Genomic DNA, 23,287 nt, shown 5'->3' with positions numbered 1-23,287 from the left:
TAAGAAATATATACATCAATTAGTGTGGTTATTTTAAGAAAATTCTAATTGTTTTGTTCAAACTGATCGCGATTATGAATGGTGATAATAATTGAAGATATAAATAAAATCATGATCAAGGATTGCATTTGTCTGCAGATTTATGAGTCTTTTCGAAAAACTAATAATTTGCTGATGCTTAATAGTAGGTAATTAGATTTATAATTTGATATGAAAGCGAAAAAAATGTTTGTAATCTTATTTTTTTCTTCTGATTTCGCTTTGTTTTAATCGATCTACATCACCTTATTCAATGACTACAGTATAAATTCTAACATATCTTCCCAAAGAACAAAGTGCAATAAAGCTTAATTAATGTCGTAAATATCATAGGTTCCGCGATTTATTCATATCTCATACACTTGTACGGAGCCGACCAACACCTGCATTGCTACGGACATACAGTCATTCACCGTATATAGGAATTATCTAATGAGCATCGGATATAGGGTTGTCAGTCAATAATAAATGGCTTCCTCCCGACAATCACTATCACGGATTGACATCAATCTATATTTATAAAGGTGGATTATTTGGAACATTTACAATAATACATCGGCTAAACAAGTATGGATGAAATTCGTTATAGATATTGATGATTAGTTTAGTGATCAAATCTATAATCATTGGTTTGATAGCATATCCGTTGATAATGCATTGGTATGAAAATTAAAAATAAATATGTACAATGAAAAAACATTTAAACATCATCATTTTGTTTCCAATCTTACAATAAAGTTTTAAAATAGAGTTTATTAAGTAGTAAGCATTAGGGTTTAAAATTGACATTGGCAAGCAAAAGGTGGCAATGGTAACCCTAATCTAATAAGGAATCATCAGATAACTATCTAGTATTAAAGATTAATAAAGGCAGTCATATTTCAAACCGGAACACCATTATGCTGTCATATAAAGATTTATTGGGATTGCTTACCAACGTATACCACCACGGCGTAAGTCCCTTCAGGCCTTAGTGCCTTTAGGCTTCAATACAGGCCCAGTGCGTTTGAAAAGCTGCATTATTCCGTTTAAATTACGATGTTATAAAGACTTAGTATATGCAGCTTATATCTGATATAAAGGGTCTTTGATCAAAGATTTCTTTATTAATGTCAAGTCAGTCTATAACCAACTCAATTGAAGCTATGACAGATCTTTATTATCCTTAACCGGTTTGATTCGTCACAAGTTATTGGTAATAGCTCGATGAACTAGCTAGGTTGCCTATGGTTAAAGCCTTTTGCCATGTAAGGTATTTGTTTAGTTCTCTAGTACTATTTTTATTTAAAAAAATACGTTAGAATCTGTTACCACAAAAGATAGTAGAAGTTAATAGTTATTTCGGTTAGATTTTACACATTTTACATTAATAGTAAGTACAACTAATAAGAAAAATATTTATCAAATAAAATAAATTACTGTGTCTACATTGATTTGTGTCTCTTTTAACATACCTACATAGGAATACGTACTAAGTAATTAAATTTCTTTAAATTTTTACTTTATTATACCTACTGTTCTACTTCTTTTCTGTCTTTCCTTTTACTTATCGCCACTTTTCTTGTGCAAAATATTTGTCTCAATTTCTATAAATTTTCACTTTATTGTACTTCTTTTCTATCATTCCAATCTACCGCCACTTTTCTTGTGCAACATATTTGTCTTAATTCATATCTACGAGTATAGGAAACTCCCCTTCTTTAACTAAATCTTTACTATAATTCTAAGGTGACTCACCTGTGTACCCTGGAGGACAATCACATTCGAAGGTGTCAAGTGACGTCAATCGACACGTAGCACCGTTCAAACACGGAGCGGAGTCACACGCAGCAGGCACTCTTATCTCGCACAACGAGGCACTGAATCCGAGAGGGCAGTCGCAGGCGAAGGAGGGCGGGCCTCCCCCGGCGCCGGGCCTGACCCTGCATGAGCCTCCATTCTGACACCGAGGGCTTGATTCGCTGTGGCAAGGGTTGAGATGCTGGCAGAACTCGCCGGCGTAGCGCGATGTACAACTGTGGACAAACAGATTCAGATTAGATATTATTCAAGTAGGAACAAGTCTTTTTTGGATTGATCTAGCATGTTCTTCTATGTTATTGTTCTAGCCTTTTTGTAGCAAAGAAACTGAACACAGTTTCTTTGGCGTTTGATTCAATCTCACATGGTGAGTAGAAGTAGCCATGGCACGTGCTTAAAGAATACCCATTCACTAAGGATAATAGTGATCAGTTAAATTTCAGTAGTTCATGAAAACAATCCACCTTGTTGACAGATAGCAAAGAATAAATAGCTAGGTAGGAGGTATATCTTTAACATATTTTTAATTTTCTCCTTTTCCTTCAGTTACAATTAACGCGTAGGTAGTAAGCACTGATCTAGGTGCGCCCACTCCTCATGTATGCGATGCCCTTTCTACCTACTAGTGTGAGTACCAAAAGGCGTAGAAAGAATCCACGATATCTGAAACGAGTCCGTTATTTTAACCCTGAAGCTATTAAGGCCTACTGTTACAACAGTAGATATAAAAGGCACAATATCTAAAAGCATTAATTCTGAAAGCTAACAAGCATCTTCGTCTACAAGTTTCTTGTTTACTGAATAAGGAATTTACCATAGACAAAATTTTAAACCAAACAAATAAAGTAGATATACGGTACTATATAGGACCTCTTACATATACCTTATGCAAAATAGTCTAACAACAAATACCGCAGACACGAGCCTTCCAAGAAGCTATGTAAGTACTACAGGAATAGGTATACGGCTACTGAGCCACTATCGTGTCTGGGTACAGAGACAATAAATAACGCAGATACCTCGCGACACGGCTCGTGACAGCGCGCCTTTATATCGTTTATTTAGCTTGACTTGTTTGAGTCAAAATTGAGATTTTACCCCCCTTGATTTGATATTCTGTACACTCCTTGGGCTCTAGTATATAATACCGCATCATTGTAAATCACCTTTATTTTCTCCGCTATAAAATGGCGGATTACATATGTTTTCAGAACTCTCTCAATACGGGTATCAAATTAAAATGATGCACTAGTAAAATATATTATTAAAAAAATACAAATCCAACATTGCTGCCAACCAAATGTTTATGGATTACATATTTTTTTAGGATTACCTACTTATCCACGAAATAGATTGGATTGGATTTTTTTAGGAAAGAGACCACTGTGTTACACACAGTTGTGTGAACACTAAATTAACTATTAGTAGAATGAGCCATTGACTACAATCTCACCTGATGATAAGTGATGATGTAGTCTTAGATGCAAGCGGGCTAACTTGTTAGGAGGAGGATGAAAATCCACACCCCTTTCGGTTTCTACACGGCATCGTACCGCACGGCATCTAATCGTAGTTAATTAAATAAAAACTGAAAACTTTCTTATGATCTAGATAATGTATTAAAGGCAGGTACACATACGGCTACTGAGCCACTATCGTGTGTGGGTAGAGACAATAAATAACGCAGATACCCCGCGACATGGCCCCGTGACAGCGAGCCTTTATATGGCGGCAAAGTTTTTCAATGTTCAATTTTAGACGAGGAAATTTAATTATACCATTACACACTTAATTAATAGCTTAGACAACACAATTAAGGTATTAAGTGTCAGTTAAATTAAACAATGTATTTTGTTTTAATCGAATTGACATGTAGGTAATTTAGGAATAACAGAAAGATGAGTTTAGATGTGCAGACATACCTAATTTTATGAAAGCCGAAAGTTTGTCAGCCCATGGTCATATGATCATTGTCATATCATAGATCAGTACAGTAGCTTATTATGAAGTTTAGACCATGGTTAATTTGCATCGTATTTTATACTAGCTGAATCCAAACAAAAACAAAAAAGAACCTGTTCTGGACTATTATGATAATAGCACTGCAAATCATTGTTGCAATAATAAATGCTTAAACAAACACGCAGGCATTTCTTAAAGAAAACATTCCAATGGCATCCATACCGCGCTTCTCAGAAAGTGATGTCAAAAGATTCCTTACAAGAGCTCCATGTGTATGCATGAGTTTCCAAATATGAACCACCTTGATTCAGATGTCCATCAAGCTATTAGGTATGTAAAGAAATATATCGATCACGCTCTGCCACCACGATGAAGTATGAATACAGAAAGAGATCATGCGAGTACATCGGTACGTATTGAACGTTGCCACATAAACTAGTTCGTCACGATGCGAACTGATGAAAGTAACATTGTTATATCACGAATATTTGTCTCATGACTTTAGTCACCTTCGATTGCTGAAACCTCAAAACTTAATTCAAGTATAGATCAAACAATCTTAAATATTCACGTGGTAATCCTCTACTACAGAATCCAATTAAGGTTTGTGAAACCAAGTTCTTTAAATATACTGAATCTATATGTACGTCTAGAAATATTTTCTGCATTGAATTTAATGAAACTGTTAAACACTGCTATCAGTATTCGCAAGAATGTGAATGATAGTAAATCACAGTCGTATTAGTTTTACCTCCGAAATCCATTGAAAACGTTAACTAAAGCCACAATAGAGCTGAATATAATCTAATTATACTTAGCAAATACAGCCCACTAGCCAAGTGACACGTCGATTCTCTTTCTACGATTGCTAACGCTTCGAAAACTAGAAAAATGTATGGGAATGACAGATTTTGATCACGTGAGTTGCCGATAGCAAATGTCATTCCCATCTCTTCTGCATCTCATCACTTGGTTATTGAATACAGCCAGTCCTTTAGACTGCCTTCTAAAATTTATATAGCAGTAAAAATTAAGCGAATGACATCAAATTGTAAAGATTCTATCACCGGTTCTGAGAAGAACCGGCAAGAAACTCAACAGTTGATCTTTTAACCGACTTCCAAAAAGGAGAAGGTTCTACGTTCGGCTGTATGTATGTTTTTTTTTCAAATTTTGTCCAGCGATAATTCGTCATTTATGGACCGATTTTGAAAATTCTTTTTTTGTTTTGGTCCCATTTTTTTCATGTTAGGATCTGATGATGACATCTTGGAAAAATCGAGGGAATCCAGTGCCAATCCAGTGTCATTGAATTAAAAATTCACTGGCTTGGCACCGCCTTCAAACTGATCAGAAGGTAGCACATAGGTAAGATGTTATTTTTTGCTTTTTAGTTTACGTTAATTTTTGAGTTGAATTTTTTCGAAAATAACATCTGCTACGACACGATCAGCTGGGAAGGCAACAAAGATAAACAAGCAACTAAGTACGTATACGTAATTAACACAAAAGCTTTCTAAAACTCGTTGAGTTGAGTTTATTTAAAGAATAGAGTGCGGGCACCACGGCGTCTCCGTATCTCGCACTCGTATCTCGGTGTTAATACGTCAATATTATCTTTGTAAACGTTCAATCGATTACTATCGATTCTTAAATCCACGCACTTAAGTGGTGATAATTGCCAGAGATGTATTTTGTAATAATATTAAATGTCGAGATAACATTTTACAATAACAACATTTAATTCCCATTTCACACCCACGTTGGTTTTGTGTAATGTTTGCTTCATTTTGTTTATGTTATCATTTTGTTACACATTGGGTGTTTATTGAAAGTTGTCGTACGCAAAATTTATCTATATATAGCGAAAGCCTTCGTGATTTTAAACAAAATTGAAAGTTTGTCTGTCTATACTCCTGAGTCCTACTATACGTAAGAACGATAGCTAACTATTGAGTATAGACCATTGTTACTTTTGTAAGAAAAAGGTTTCAAGGGTCCAGACTTCTCAAGCGTCCATGTATATAATGTTCTTTTTCTCAATTTTCACATATCTTTTTCCAGAGAAGTCATGGCCACAATCACATTTTATCACTTTAAATAATGCAAATTTTTGGTTTTCTGTTCAGCTGATATCAATAACAAATAATTTACAACCCCCAGGATAAACAATACAGTATATTAACATAAGTACACATAAATTCCGAGAACACATTTATTAAAGGATTCAAAGGACGTATTCCAGCAAATTTATACAGTCGAAATGTTGCATGATTCCCTCGGAACCTGTACACAAAGCCCGTGTGGGCGGCTCACGATGCTCTACGCCCACGTACTGACCCCAGCTGCAATCTGTCCGGTGGTTGCACTGTATTTTATACACTGTGTGCTTGTATTGGATTCAGGGCCGTTTTAGCAAAGGGGATTTTGGGCACACAAATATTTAGGGCCCTTTTTTAAAACAAAAAAATGTGGCATTATAGTTTTAATAGCGATAACAATGCTCAATATGAAAATCATAATATGTTATTCTGTAAATACATCACGGTAAAGTATTAACAAAAGCATCATATATTATTACTAGCGGATGCCTCGCGGTCTCACCCCCCGCTCCCGTAGGAACATGGGGATAATATATAGCCTGTAGCCTTCCTCGATAAATGGGCTATCTAACACTGAAAGAATTTTTCAAATCGGACCAGTAGTTCCTGAGATTAGCGCGTTCAATCAAACAAACAAACAAACAAACTCTTCAGCTTTATAATATTAGTATAGAAAAGTCAGTCATTATAATTAATAACTGATAGCGATTGTTCCAGAATCAAATATTATTGCTATAAACCTACCAACCTATATTGCTGTAGCATGGTGGTTCTTACCTAGGTACTTTTAAAAAACTTAGCCCAGCATTGGGCTATTAAAAACATACTGATTATGAATAATAACTTTTGTTAATAACATGAAAGTCATTTTGTTCTTATTGCAAATAATCCCTTTTTAGCGTTCCTGAATAATGACTTAACAAGACCTTAGAGATTGTGGGACTTGGTCACGTGGGTCTTTGCCCCTATTCTAAATGCGGCACTGAATGTTCATACAATATGGGTGGCTTATCAACACGCTCAGAACTATAGAAATTGCCAGGAAAATTATATATTTTTTTTATCCAACTTCGCTTCCCAACGTTGCACGAAAGGCAATTTTTTTTAGTTGACAGGTGAAAGACTTGGTGGAAACACTTAAGACACTTTGCAGGATCACGTCCTTCTACAAAGTAACGCCCTCCTATTCAGTAATATTATGTAGTAGTACCAACTCGCAAATTGTCAAGAATATTATATATTTTTTTCCAACTTCACTTCCTAACAATAGGCAGTTTTTTTTTAGTGACAGATGCACTAAAAAATACTTGGTGGACAGACACTTTGTCGTGACACGTCCTTCTACAAAATAACGCCCTCCTATTCAGTAATATTATGTAGTAGTATCAACACACAGTATGGACTGTTTCTAAGAAGTTCAAGTCAGCAGTTATCAGATCAGCGCGCGCGCATGTTGGTATGCAACGGTAGATCTAGTGATATAATTGTGATCGATTGATTGATCGCGACGATATGGGCGTTACACGCTCTATGGTAACGCGGTTGACAGTTAGGAGAAAGTGTTGAGCTTCTACTTTGTCTACGTCAACCGTAGAGCTATTGAGACATCAAATTATCTACTGAACTATGTACTATACACTACTATTATTTTATGCAAAAACACTGTCATTAATGCAAATATGCAACTTTACAAAAGAATCATTTTAAATTTTTAACATCGTAATAAAATCTTGCGATTCGCGTTGAATTGGCAATTACATTCACGCCCTCATACGCCTTACCCTGGCAAGGAGACATAGCCTTGAGGCCAGTACCCCTGGATTTTTATCCGGGAGGAGATGACCTGCCTGCTGCCCCAAGTAAAGGGCTGCTGTAGTACAATTTGAAAGGGTGGTCCTGTTCGGAAGGTTGATCAACGTAACTTATGGGAACTTAAGACCTTTATTTACACTCTGTAAATCCGGAGCTTTTAAATGTCGACAAAAAACATTATTTCATTGACACTTTATGCCGAAAAACCTTACAAATCATCAGAGTTCTTAACGCGTACGCCTACGCGGGTAGAACTAAAATCGCTAACATCTGGGCGCAAACGAATGGCAGTCTCGCCTCGTTTCCAATACTGCACTTAATTTGTCTTCCAAAGGTCACGGGCGTTACAGAATATCGAATAACCGAACAGTTACATGCAACGCTATTTATTTATAGCGAGCGGCTCTCAGCGACACAGGATCTGCTGTCGGCGCAAATAAATTATAGCTTACACCAACCTTGCCAACCCTTTTCCAATTTATAGTCAAAGAGATCTCCTATCGCTAGAGTTGGCAATACGTGAACATTATTGTTTCTGTGGTCTCGTGTGGTGTCGCAATGAATGCCCATTTTATTGAACAATTTCTAAATTTTAGTATTCAGCGTGGGTTTGTTTATACTTAACCATAACTGAATATTTCTCTTGAGACAGTTTAGTAACCTTGAAGTTTTTGAAAACTTGATATATCTTGATAATTCCACAAAGTAAATAAATTTTAAAATAGGGTACAAGCAACTATTATGTTTCTGTGGTAGAAGTCAATTGATGAAAAAAATTAAAAAACCGACTAATTTAAAAGTAATGAGGAAACCGGGAAATAATATTGGTCTTGTTACTAATCTAATTAAATGGAAAATCTGTCAAAAGCTTAAAATAAATACACTCCTGTGAAAAATTGTGCATTTCGCATAGACATTTTTTCGCAGAAAAATAGTAAAGTAGCTATAAGATTTATCGGGTTTACGCTTCTTTATCTGGATTACTAGTGCAGTTTGAGCCATGTAACGCATCTTTAGTACTAATAGCAAATAATTGTTTTACTAATTTATTATCTTTTACATTTTATAAGAGTAGTCCATTATTTATTATTTATTTACTTAAACTATACCCGGGAAGACATAACAGTTGCCCAATTCGTCTTCCCAGGCCAGGTATTGACCAAGTAAGTACCATTATCTTAAGTTTAATATTATTACTTGACGTTTCGAAAGAGCTTGTAAACTAAGCCTATTTGAAATAAATGAATTTTGACTTTGACTTTGACTTTGACTTTATGCCATTTGTAATCACGAAATCGAATATAAATAACGCATTAACGCACATACTATAATATCGACAATCTCCGTGTACAACTCGAAAGCACAATATAACGGTGGTCTCCTAGCTTTATCTACTCAGCATGCCTGTGTTAGCCGAACGCACAACATAGCCTAGTTTATCATCGGACAGCATGCCGGTTCCTGTGCTTGGGCTCTCGCTTTTTCACCGTAATTAGATCATCGATAGCTGCGCTGTGGTCGCACTAGTAATTTATGGCTTGCTTTATAATGAAGATTTAGTTATTTTAGACCCTATTGAAAGCATTCCTAATACATAATGTGTTATACCGGGCTATTGATATGACGTTTATTAAATAGACGAGTACCTACTACACCTCGTGCGCTGTAGCAAAGTGCGGGTGACGTTCATAATACGTACTAGCATATTATAGTGAATCGGGACAAACTTTTAAGAGTGAAACGAACTGTCACCCGCACCATCCTACAGCGCATGAACGTATAAGTATATGACGAAACCGTTGCTTCAAAGGTACAAGCCATCCTTACTAATGTGAGTTTGTTTTTTTCATACCTTTACTACGGAATCAATGGTTAGATATAGATTATCCCGAAATTTTACATACCTACTCGCTAAGACTAAGAGCTGATAAGAGAATATAAGGACAAGTTCACACTTAATTATTCAATATTAGAAAATTGTATAGGGTTAAATTCAAAATCTTCACATAAACTCACAATGACCTTATCCAGACGTGATAGCCCAGTGGATATGACCTCTGCCTCCAATTCCGGAGAGGGTTGGTTCGAATCCGGTCCAGGGCATGCACCTCCAACTTTTCAGTTGTGTGCATTTTAAGAAATTAAATATCACGTGTCTCAAACGGTGAAGGAAAACATCGTGAGGAAACCTGCACGCTAGAGAATTTCTTAATTCTCTGCGTGTGTGAAGTCTGCCAATCCGCATTGGGCCGGCGTGGTGGACTATTGGCCCAACCCCTCATTATGAGAGGAGACTCGAGCTCAGCAGTGAGCCGTATATGGGTTGATCGACCTTATCCATCCAATACAAACATTTTATAACCCCATAAATAACTCGAGACGAATCAAAACCGTGGCCTTTTCATTACACCTATCAATTAGAAAAAAAAAAGTTTTACTGCTACACATCATCCATCATTAACCACCTAAGAAAGGCACGAACACTTTAATTGCTAAGCAGGAAACGATGAACTCGCGTAAACGAGTCCACCATAGCCCCATAGGGTCAGGGAATGCCTCACCGTTACCACCATATGCGACTAGTGAAGACAGGAACTGGATGGGTCACTTGTGAGAAAAACATGGGATGTGAACAACGATGCAACATCCCGTAACAAGAGGGCTTCTTTACACGTTTTTATAGTCTTTTAATTCATATATTAATATATATATTTTTTTTTTATTTAATCCTACTAATATTATTAACGCGAAAGTTTGTATGGATGTTTGGATGTTTGTTACTCTATAACGCCGCTATTACTGAAGCGAGTTGGCTAAAATTTGGAATGGAAATGGATTTTACTCTGGATTAACACATAGGCTACTTTTTTCCGAGATTTGCGAAAACTGATTATTTTGATGATATGAATGTTTGTTACTCTTTAACGCCTCAACTACTGAACCGAATTAGCTGAAATTTGGTATTAAGATATAATATAGCCTGGATTGACACATATAATACTTTTTATCCTGGAAAAATCCATGGTTCCCGAGGGATTTGTGAAAAACTAAATTCCACAAGGACGAAGTACAATACAAAATAGAATACAAACATACAATTAATGCGATATTCTAAATGCGAAAGGAAATATGTCTGTCTGTTAAGTTTTAACGAATAAGAACGAATTTAGGTACAGAGATAAATGAACCTTGGAGGTTTGTCACGATAAAGATAATATGAGAATGTAGAAAACGGAATACATGGAACTATCTAAAAAGTGTTAAATTTAAGATTTAGAAAAACTCCTGTAATTCCAAATTTTGGAAAAATACATTTGGTACTTCGGTTTGACTATAGTATGCGCATTATCATCTGAGTCGTCCGGTCATAAAAGTCAAAAAAGATAGGAATGTGCAGCGCGCCTACCTGCGCACCCTAATTATCGATAAACGGCTACCTGCGCACGTGCTAATGATGAGTCAATAATGATTTGGACGATTCTGATTGGTCGGTTTCTAATGTAATTGCATTGCGTATTTTTTTTGCTATAAATGTGTTTACTGCAATTAAATAAATACATTCATGTGTTACTCGTTGCGCACTATGGATACTAATATATAATAAATTTGGCAGAAGACGAAGATTCTGATGATGAAGACTCAGATGAAGATTAATTTTATTTAGTTAATAATTATATAATATGAAATATGTATTATATTAAATCAAATATTGTTAATTTTTTTAATTTTGTGAACAAGATACGATAATAAACTTTACTTATCGATAATATGTCTTTCATTGTTACACCCTTCACTAGACGGCTCCATAAGACCCATAAGTGCAAGCGAGATAGATATAGAGAAATGATTTATGGCCCTAAGACTCAGTTGTTAATGCTATTAGTATAATCCAATCTTTTTGTAGTCTGTATGTCTTCCAAAAATTTAATTCTAATTACTTAATTAGGCTCAGGAAATCAGCTACATTAGTAAGTACTGAATCACACTTCTGATTGTCACCTTTTTGTATATAGGTATCTATACATATAATTACCTACCTATCTATACCAACAATGAAAAAATATATGTCCAAAATTTACATATTCAATAACATTATTATACAATTTTGAATACATCTCTTATCTGAATGAGATCTACAAGCTGTGATTACCATGCATGCCTATAAAAATACTCTATTAGCCAAAAAACACGTGTTATTAATAATTCATCAATAATAATTAGGTAGCTCCGCCAAACTTATGAGACTACTAACCTATATACTTAAAATGGTAGGTGTCTGGCTATTTAATTTATTACATAGGATAGACTATATCTGGCCGCAATACTGGGGTATAAAAACATGGGTTCTGTCTGTCGGTTCTGAAATTTTTGATATTATTTAAAAAAAAAACATATATAGACTAGGTACTATAATGATAATTAGAAAACGTTGCAATATTGCTTGCTATGCTTAAGGTCATTCATCACGAAATCTCGAAAACCTCTTGATGTACTAAGCTGAAATTTGGCAAGGAGCTAGTTTATAGTTAGTAGGTATCCACTAAGAATGGATTTCGTGATAGCGCCGGATTAAAGAGGTCTAAGAGCGGACGTAGTCGCGGGCGTCCGCTAGCGTTATATATTTTCTTTACTATTTTAGTCAAAAATCAACAATAAATGTTGATTTTATGTTGCTTTAAGCGAAATCCGCGACTTCATCCGCCCTGAGACCTACTTAATCCGGCCCTGACGCAAAATCCGTTTCCGTCTCCCTTGAGAATAACGTAAGGAGACGTTCTTTGTATGGACTAAATGACCTTGCTGCTTAAATTCGTCAATTCTTCATGAACGATTTTAGTCCAAAGCAACGGCAAGTTACAGACCTCGATAAAGTAGTATGTTTGTATATGTTTTATACAATATACATAAGAAGCCTATTATCATATCTAAAGAATTCGCACAATTTATACACTATATTATATCTATTTAATTAATAGCTCCACGCATCGAATATATTGTAATCTATTATAGATAACATAATAAAATGGTTGTCACAAAATATATTACTTCACCGACATATTAAACATTGAATCCGGTATCTGATATGCAGAATTTGAATAGTAAAATAATACGAAAATTGTAAGGAGTGGTACACACAATGTAATAGAAGACCTGCGTCGATTCTGTGGGTCAATTTTGTCAAATGATGATGGAATCGACTCTAGGTAAGTACTTACCGTAAGTTCTGACTCCAATGAATGGTCTAGGTATGACATGACTAATTTTGGTCGTTGTCTAGCTGTCTTCTTTCAGGATATACGTAAATTATGCATAATAAAAACCATATTTTCAGTTTGAGATAATGTGATGTGATGATAAATTTTATTTATCCGATACAAGGTAGGTATGTATAAATAAATAAAACTAATTATACCTATGTTATTTGTATGTTCTACACTTAGTCGATGAATACACGATTGCTGCTTTTGATACTACCATATACATATAGAACGTATAGCGTGTGTGTACACTTCGCTTTATTTACCAAAAATAATTAAATTAAAGCAGTAAAAAGATAAGAAAGGTCACATGAATCACATAGAACCGAATGGAATATTTTTCCTATGGAATAAACAATAGGTATAAATAAAAAAAATACAATCAATTAGTCAAAATTTTGAAACTGGACTAGTTATTATATTTAGGGAGTGGTCATTTACACATTACATTTTAGTAACAGGGGTATTAGTAATAAACAATTATTGTATATGACATTGTGAGTTTGGAGAAGTAGGTACTGTTATGTTAATTCTTGCCTCCTACCTTACTTATTGTTGTGTGCGTTTACAAGCTTTTTACTTGTAAATTTTGAACTTTTAAGGAATTTAAGTTGGTACGACTTTTTAGATCTGCATATTATAAAAGGCCAACCATCCATCAACCCTTTTTTTGTTATCTACAAGTTAGCCCTTGACTACAATCTCTCCTGATGGTAAGTGGCTAACTTGTTAGGAGTATGAAAATCCACACGACATTCTACTGGAGGGCTAAATTGGGGGTACGGACCACGGGCGAAGCCTCCCACCAGGCAGGCCTGCGGACCAATTAGGAAAACCTCAATCGGCCCATCAATCAGGGATCGGACCCAGGACCTCCGTCTTGTAAATCCACCGCGCAAACCACTGCACCACGGATGCCGTCAAAACCGGTTAACTATATAAAGCAGCAGAATTAATAAACATAGCGCTAGCAGCTCGACAATCTCAACCACAGAAACCTCTATATTTCAGACGGATGAAGACATAAGCACTTACTACATTTACTTTAGTGCTTACTATCATAATTCAGATGATGGAACACCCATCTGCTAATAGGGTAAGAAAGCTCAATGGAATAAGAGGCAAGTAATGGACCGGCGAGAGATAAAATTGATCACGCCATAAACAGTACGCCCGGTAGCCGCCGCGTGGTCTTGCCGCCATACTTCATCGCGGCGTCGAAGTGCAGGCTCCGTACAAAGAAATGGTTTTAACCCTTTACACAGAAGAGGAATGTTAATAAGACGGCTTTTTTACCCTTAAAGTAGAAGAGAAATGTTATGAGATGTTTTTTTACCCTTAACGTAGAAAAGGAGTGTTATAGAGGCTTTTTTGACTTGACAACGTCTTGTAATTCGATGAAGCCGGCTTCAAACTCGAAAAAAGATGACGTCATGCGTCGTTCCCTCGCTCTAGGGTTGCCAACTTTTTTTACAAGAAATAAAGTATATTCTGGTGTATGAAGATTATTAAACAGTATTTTAGAAAAACGAACAGTATTTTATTTATTTACTTCCTAAGACGTTGTCACGTTCAACTATCGTCAGTAAACCGACTTAACAGAGTACAGACAACCGATTTTTTACCCTTAACGTAGAAAAGAAATGTTAAGAGGTGGCATTTTTTACCCTTAACATAGAAAAGAAGTGTTATAAAGGAGGGTTTTTTGACCTCCGTTACAAAAGAGGTTCTAAGTTTAAAGTGTGTATGTGACAAAGCTCAGTGGAATAAGAGGCACGTAATGGACTGGCGAGAGATAAAATTGATCACGCCATAAACACGCTACGCCCGGTAGCCTTCAGATACTTCATCGCGGCGTCGACACTAAGTGCAGATATGGTTTTTATATTTTTACCCCAGTGAAGAGTTATCAGACAGTTGTTTTAACCCTTAACGTGGAAGAGAACTGTTATGAGACGGCTTTTACCACCTTAAACAGATAACAAGTGTTGCGAAAAGGTTTTATTTTTACTCTCACCTTATAGAGACTGCATATCATGCGCCTACGCAGGCGGCAACCGGGAGTAGCGATTTTATGGCGTGATCAATTTTATCTCTCGAAGAGGTCATAACATGCCTCTTGCCATTGAGCTTTGCCATATATACAAATTAAACTTAGAACGCACATCTTTTATATAGAACGACAAAAAATCCGTCACAGGTTGGACTATGTACAGTAATATATTTTCGGGTGGCTAGCGACATACGGCGTAACCATAGCTACATGTTGACGCCATTACAATCGGTTCAGTTGTAGCAGCGTTAAAGAGTAACAAACATCCATACAAACTTCCACGTTTATATTATTAGTAGGATTAGTGTTCTGATGCTTAGACTACTTATGGTTTTTAACTTGTCTATGTTGTCAATCAAGCACTACAATAGTCTTAAGGGGTTAAGTGTGCCACAATTTTTTAAATTAATGTTTTTTTCTTTCTTTAATTATACCTGCGCACTGACCGCCAGTTTGGTTCAACTTTCTTGCTGGGGTCATCATCATCATCATCATATCAGCCGATGGACGTCCACTGCAGGACATAGGCCTTTTGTAAGGACTTCCAAACATCACGATACTGAGCCACCTGCATCCAGCGAATCCCTGCGACTCGCTTGATGTCGTCAGTCCACCTGGTAGGGGGTCGGCCAACACTGCGCTTACTAGTGCGGGGTCGCCATTCTAGCACTTTGGGACCCCAATGTCGTCGGGGTTGGCAGCGGAATCTCTGCCGGAGATTCTTAACACCCCTTGCCCCGCCGTTACCGTAACCGCTGCCAGAGCCAGGAATAGCGGGGCTGCCGGGGACTAGGGGCTGTGTTGTGTTTGTTCTGTCCATATAAAGTTTTGCCCGATACTGACCACGCTGGGCATGCGGGTTGGTCAGCGCAGTGCTAGATTACTCGCGCCGATGTCGCTGCTGCCCGACACCGGCCTGAGGCATTTTGTAATCTAGCCTGTGGGAATGGATATACCGCCATTCGTCGGTCGCCAGAGCCTCGTCGGTCCATCTGCAGGGTGCACTACGAGCACGTGAGGTTGATAGTTGGGGAGACTGACTGGTACTAGCCTCCCCCTTACACCCCTTGCTGGGGTATAGGCTCATAAGTGCGTCGTAGTATGACCACAGCCTAAGCCATTTCAATAAATATATCATGGCTTGATACTTTTATTTCTACTTCTAGGCTTTTGTATGCAAATGTTACGAGTGCCGCGTGTTCATGCGACGTACTTGTGTGTGGGTTTTGTTTATTTTTAGTTGAATATTTAGCGGCGGAAGTTTTTATAAACCTAATGTCAGCCACTGACGATCAAGTAAGCTCACATGCCTGCAGCGCTAACGGCTTGACAGTCGACAGCTGATCGTGTGTTGGTCGCGTTGTGCATGACATCATGCCGATTGCGAACAACTCACGATCAGTTTTATCGGTTGTTGTGTAGTTGTAGGTACTAACTGCCACAAACTTCTTAGAAGTAATTTCATGAGTGGAATAAAGATATTCAATATTGCTTCACCTGTAGTGTGCAAAGGCAGAGGTAAACAAAATAAAAAAAAACATATGCAAGCAAGTTTGCATCATTTGTGGACAAGTAGACGCCGCGCGGTTTCACCCGCGTAGTTCATGTTCCCGCAGGTTTACGAAAATAAAATATAGCCTATAGGCTTCCTTGATAAATGGGCTATCTAACATTGAAAGATTTTTTCAAATCGGACCAATAGTTCCTGAGATTAGCGCTTCCAATCAAACAATCAAACTTTTCTGCTTTATAATATTAGTAGTTATAGATAAAGCAAAGTTCCTTTATCTAATGGTAGATTGTAAGACTAGTAATATGTTTAGATTTATTTCAGTTTTTTATATTTCACGATTCCTTACTTTCCGTTACTTATTTGATAGTGGAATTTAATTCTGGAGGGTAATTTAACTAGATAATAGAATTAATTTAAAGTTAATGTAAATTTTAACTTTCAATGATTTCGGTTCGTTTGCGGATCTCCTCATTTCTGATTCGATCACGCAGAACTCCAAGCATAACTTGCTCCATTGCCAGCTGAGTGACTTCTTTTGCATAACGCCCATAGTAAGCGACCAAGTTCGTCCGTAGGTCATCACTGTCAACACGCACTGTTCGAAAACTTAATATGTTAAGCGTCATATGTTCATACATGTAACACAGCAATGGTGTATAGCAGCTGAAATGAGTTTGAAGGTAACAATAATTACCTTCATGAAATGAGAGTGAAGGACTATGAAGGTAATAGTAATTACCTTCAAGCTCATAGTAATTCCTTCAACTACTATCAGAACATCGTCCACAACAAGATAGCTATCTGTTTTGTTATACGTTATGTTCCTTTCCCTGGACTTTTGTAGGGGGTATAAAGAGTAAAAATCCCCGCGCACAGCGTCAATTACCCACCGGCTTCGTGAGCTGTACTATCTGTGATATCGGCAAGATTTACAGTAGTGCTAGTGGGAAGTCCACGGAGCAGATTGTGTATCTAGCCCATTATGTTTACTTGTTTTGTTTGTAACAAGTTTTAGACGCGGTTTTGTTCGTCAATATCTGTTCAGGTACCTAATGCCTTTTTAGTTTTTAACCAACTTGATAAAATGAGGAGGGTTTCAATTCGTTTGTTGCCTCGAAAATTATTTATTAGGCAATTTTGGTTCTCATTTAATTTTCTCGAAAATCCAGTCAGTAATTTTGTGTTAAAATCAAGTAAAGCTACTGAATGAAATTGCATACTGTAGCGTTTACAGAGACGAACAGCTTATGCTAGCCACTCACCACTGACGATCAAGTAAGCCCACATGTCTGCAGCGGTAACGGATTGACTCATGAAATTACTTCTAAGAAGTTTGTGGCAGTTAGTACCTACAACTATGCTCGGGCTATGACCGGGACATTGTTTATTTTATTTAGGGGGTCCGTGAAAACTGTGCTTGATTTCCTGGGGGTCCGTGGCTGAAAAAGGTTGGGATGCAATAGACACAATATGATTGTAAAGAGCAAACAGTATTCCAAAGCCAACAAGAACATAAACAGTGAATGACAACATAATATGCAGAACTGAGTGCAGTTGGAAGTTGGAACAAGTAGATCACAGATTCAATTTCGCCAGCGATTGGGCGAACGCGACGCGGGCGCAGCAAACGGTGCAATGGGCGTGGCCACGGTAGCGGGGCGGGTGAGGGGGGGGACAGTGACCGAGATTCACTATGACTATGACCTGAGGTGAGAGGTTATCTGCACGGATATTAGTGCCATGTGAAGGTAAGTTATCATGTTAGGGGTGACCCTCAGACCAATTACCTGTGGACTTGTATCGCACTTAGATTTACCAATTTTTGAGGGGGACGAGGTAAACTCACATATTGAAAATATTTAACACCAATAAATATGTCCTGTGTCCTTTCCAAAACTATAAATTTTTAAACGTTATACACATGATGTGCATTTTGAACATAATGAAACATCGCTTCTATAGACGTGTATGTTTGATCATTATCAATTAATAGTTTTGGCAGAGGGGTAACCTCTAGCGAGGCAGGTCCTACAGACGATAATTGGTCTAAGGTGACCAGAAAACTCCCACGATTATCTAAGGTTATCCTAATAGAGTCTAAAAGTCAAAAGTTAAAATTGATATAGAAAAGAAAACAGAGTGTAGGAGACATGAAAATTTCGTGTATAAATTTAATAAATAAACGAGTGCAGATGATGCTAAATATTGCTTTTCCTTAAATTTCCTTTCGTCTCAGACAAAAATTTTTACTAAATACAAGATATTGTTAGTATTAAAAACCAATTTGTTGAGTTTTTGACAGCTAAGGATTTTTAAATGTTTTCTTGAAACAACCACAACAATACAGGGTGGGTTAATATCTTTGAAAAAAGAACTTGAATCAAGATATTTTATGTCGACTCGTACACGAGATAATAACTAAAGACATTATTTTGAGAATAAAAATTCAGATAATACGTATAGGTACATGATTTATTTAGACTTTTATTAGAAGTCTAAGTACAAACATTTGGTAACATGAGACTTACAATATTCATGATACATCCTTTATCACAAGGAAACCATAAACTGTGTAAAAATGCCATTCGGCATTATCTTTAAAATTAAGATTGATCGATAACGAATTACAGATTGGACATTTTATTATTCACTAGCGGACGCCCGCGACTTCGTCCGCGTTTGTCTGTTTAAGAGAATTTTCAGTCCGACCTGTATGACAAAAACTGTGATAACTCGGCTAATATATATGATACCAATATAAAATATAGCCTATAGCACTCCCCGATAATGTAGCATTCTACTGGTGAAAGAATTTTTAAAATCGGACCAGTAGTTCCGAAGATTACCCCATTTAAAAAATGTGACAAACTTACAAACTTACAAACTTTACCTCTTTATAATATTAGTATAGATATAGATAACAACAAGAGTTATTTATTAGAGACACGAATAGCGTCGGTTTTGAACGTCGATAAAGATTTCAATGTCATCTGGTGAATACGTCGTGGAGCGAGCTTAAAGGATTGACAGCAAATACAACCGTATCCAGGATCGATTTCCGGGTCGACTGAAATCATGAATTTATGATTTTAGATTTTAAACTACCGTGAGTGTTATTCATATTAATTGATTATGAAACACAACTAAAACTGACGTGATACAACGTCTGAGTATGCACGACTACTTTCGAACCCTTACGGGGCCCTTAGCCATGAGCTGGTTCTGTATGGATCGTACCGCGTTGCAAGAACCAGCTCATGCATCGAATTCCTGCGACTCGCTTGATTTCGTCAGTCCATCTGGTGGGGGGTCGACCAACACTGCGCTTTCTAGTCCGTGGTCGCCATTCCAGTACCTTGGAACCCCAACGTCCATCGGCTCTTCGAACTATGTGCCCCGCCCATTGCCACTTCAGCTTCGCGACACGTTGATCTATGTCGGTGACTGATTTCTGATTCGATCACGCAAAGATACCCCCTAGCATAGTTCCATTGCCCGCTATATGACTCTGAGCTTTCTTATGAGGCCCATAATAAAAGCGACCAAGTCTTAGAACCATAGGTCATCACTGATACAATAAATAACTAGCAACAACCTATGTAGTAATACATAACATGTTACATAATGTATAAAATTTACAACTAGCAAATTGGTTGTAATAAATGATTATTGATTATTTTCGATGATAAAGCAGTATTAGTTTTTTATAGCACGGTCTCCAATATTTACATACATTAATTAAAAACGCCTTTTTAATTCAAATATCGTACCTAAATTAATTAAGACATGCAAATAATTTATTTCTACTACTAGGATACGCCCCCACTTCGCATGGGTGGTCTGAATCTATATAGGTATTGTATTTTATAATTTACACAATTTTTATTATTTAAAAAACAAAAATGAAAATATTTAAATGTCTAATGTAATGTAAAGAAAGTTATATTGACATAGATCATGTTTTTTTTAATAACTACAATCTCAACTGAAGGTAAGTGATGATGCAATCTAAGATGGAAGCGGGCTAACTTGTTAGAAAGAGGATGAAAATACACACCCCTTTCGGTTTCTACACGACATCGTACCGGAAAGTTAAATCGCTTGGCGGTACGTCTTTGTCGAGAGGGTGATAACTAGCCAATTAAGAAAACCCCAATCGGCCCAGCCGGGGATCGAACCAAGACCTCCGTCTTGTAAATCCACTGCGCCACGAAGGCCGTCGTTATGTTAATTTAATTTCAAACAATCAAAACCATTGGGTATTCTAATTGCCTGTATGAGAGGTGCATACATTTTGATTAATCATTAATTTATTCCCGCTGTAACTCAAAGTCTCACTTCAACAAAAGACAATTAGTAATAAACAACTTTGAACACATCGGGATGAAAAGAAAAGAAAATGTGGCCGTCTTAATGAATGCTCTATTACACCGCCTCGGGGAACGAAAGGTAAAAATTAATAAGAATCTATATCTACTATAATGTAGAAAACCCTACTATAATGGTTACTATATCTGTACAGTAGGGTATTTTTTAGTGTATCAGATCTGTTCCGTGGGAGACTAACATTCCGAAGGACCACAGTATAAAAGTAAATAAATAAGACCTAACAAATGAACTAACTAAAAATGGCTATGTAGTTAGTCTGTACGGCATAAAAGTAGGTGCGAGAGGATTACCAGCAAAATCTCTCTATAACTTGCTCAAAGACCTTGGCCTCTCTAGAAGTGCAGCTAGTTCTATATTAGAACGAGTATCTAAAGCTGCTCTAATAGAATCTTACCAAATTTGGAGAACAACACGAGCGGAGAAGGGGATTGTTGATCGATCGTCAAGGAATTCCTTAACCCTACATCCAGTAGTCACAAGTCCTAGACTTTGCTCGGTGTTTTTCTCTCTACCACGCGATGGACCAGGCACCTGCACGGTGAATCCATGGAATGCTAAGACATTCGTCTCTTTCAAAGGTGTTATAGTATTTTTGAAACGGTAAAGGAAAGACATCGCGAGGAAACGCATAAATGTATAAAATAATCAATTCATATTAGATCAAAATACATTTTTTGAGATACCTACACGAAATTTATATTTATAGGTATTACATACATGTATTATATTCCTATATGTATTTTTCACACGCATTGATTGAAATCTGACATTTAGTTTTAATTATTGGAAATACATATTAAGCAATGAATATGCATGGTAATATAATACCGAAGAGCCGCCGAGATTATATTACTGAACTAAAACAATATTGAATAATTTATAAGATTTATATAAATTTAGGCTTTGCCTAAAACTGTGCATCGTATTATCTTTAAAGAAACCATTTTCTTGAAGATCTTCCTGATACTAGTGTCCAAGTTATTCTGAATGAAATGCAATTATTATAACTTTGTTGGCTAATTTTGAATGATTTTACAAGTAGGTACCTATAGAATTTAAACAGTTTAAATAAAATCAAATGAAGAACTCTCCCACCCAAACCTACAAATTAGAAAAATGAAAATTCGATAATTAATAAATATACCGATTATCGAATTTTCAATACATCATCATTTAGTGTTCTCATTTACCCGGTTACGGAGCCGGTGGTGAATGCTCTGCCAAAACGATTACTGTTTACTGTGTAAATGAAATTAAATTAAAATACACTTTAATGCACACTTATTATCCAACTTATGATCTAACAGCGAAGCGAAATCTTCTTAAGAAGCGCTTTTTTATCATGATCATAGAATAGAAGCAGGCGCTTGCAGAAGTTTCGTCGCTGAAATAGCTGAAAGCAAAATAAATCAGTTACTATAACGCGTATTATGATTATTGCCAAGAACCTACGAGCTAAGTGCCAGTAGCAGCTAGTCACTAGTGCCAGTAATCAAGCTCGATTCGTGCCCGTCACGTTATCGACGCAACAGATCGCACCCACCAGTTTAGGAGAAAGGAGCTGTCAAGGCGAGTTTACCTAAATTGCCAACAACAAAACATTTACGTGAATTCGTACAAATTCAATAATTCAGGGGGTAAACTGTTTAATCGGAGGAAGATACTAAGTTAGACTCCCGATGCACTGATAAGAAGTTAAGTACATGTAACACCGGCATTAGTTTATACTGCTATATTTGTCGAAGTTACTAGAAGTTGTAAGTAATAAAGTATATAGAATATCTTAAAACGAGATTGATTTTTAACTGCCAAGTTTCTTTTGCGAAACAAAATAATGCCAGAAATTCACCTTTTGTTATTTAAAAAGGTTTTGACTAATTGAGAACCCCTTATTTTTGAAGTTGCTTAAAAATAAGACAAGAATGCAAGCTGTGGCAAGTTTCAAGTTATGTTTGAGACTAAATCACTTCCCATCACCAGATATAAAGACAGTCAAAAGCAAACTTTTCACTAAATGGAACACAAGGTAGCTTAACAATGAAAGGCTTAACCCTAAGACATATAGATGATTCATACAAAACCTACACAGTTAGTTGCACCCTTGTATCAAAACCTCAAAGTATCACAGTATCTCGCCTACATTTCAGTGAGATACGTGGGTGTATTTACACCAAAAACGTTTTATACGTTTAAATAATGCACAAAGCGCGTCAGTATCGGCGCACGCGTGCCGCGTTCCCACGCGTCCACGCGCGTCTGTGTGCGTGTGTGCGTACGCGCGCGCCAGCGTGTGCGCAGAGCTCCCGCACATGTGTGCGTGTATGCGTACGCGAGCGCCGGCGTGTGCGCGGTTAGCTCA

The 23,287-nt window shown here is 36.8% G+C and overlaps 1 protein-coding gene across 2 annotated transcripts in view; it reads right to left on the bottom strand.

Annotated features, from left to right (window-relative positions):
• The window catches only part of LOC112052049 (neurogenic locus Notch protein), a 186,571-nt gene that overhangs the window by 68,803 nt on the left and 94,481 nt on the right, over nt 1-23,287 (bottom strand). For both annotated transcript variants that reach the window (XM_052881333.1, XM_052881334.1), the window contains exon 3: nt 1,777-2,054. In XM_052881333.1, the coding sequence (XP_052737293.1) occupies nt 1,777-2,054 (278 nt within the window). The remainder of the gene's footprint in view (nt 1-1,776; nt 2,055-23,287) is intronic.

The sequence above is a fragment of the Bicyclus anynana genome, chromosome 4 (assembly GCF_947172395.1).
Source record: "Bicyclus anynana chromosome 4, ilBicAnyn1.1, whole genome shotgun sequence".
NCBI lineage: Eukaryota > Metazoa > Arthropoda > Insecta > Lepidoptera > Nymphalidae > Bicyclus > Bicyclus anynana.
The sequence above is the reverse complement of the archived record's forward strand: the minus strand, read 5'-3'. Positions and strand labels throughout refer to the sequence as shown.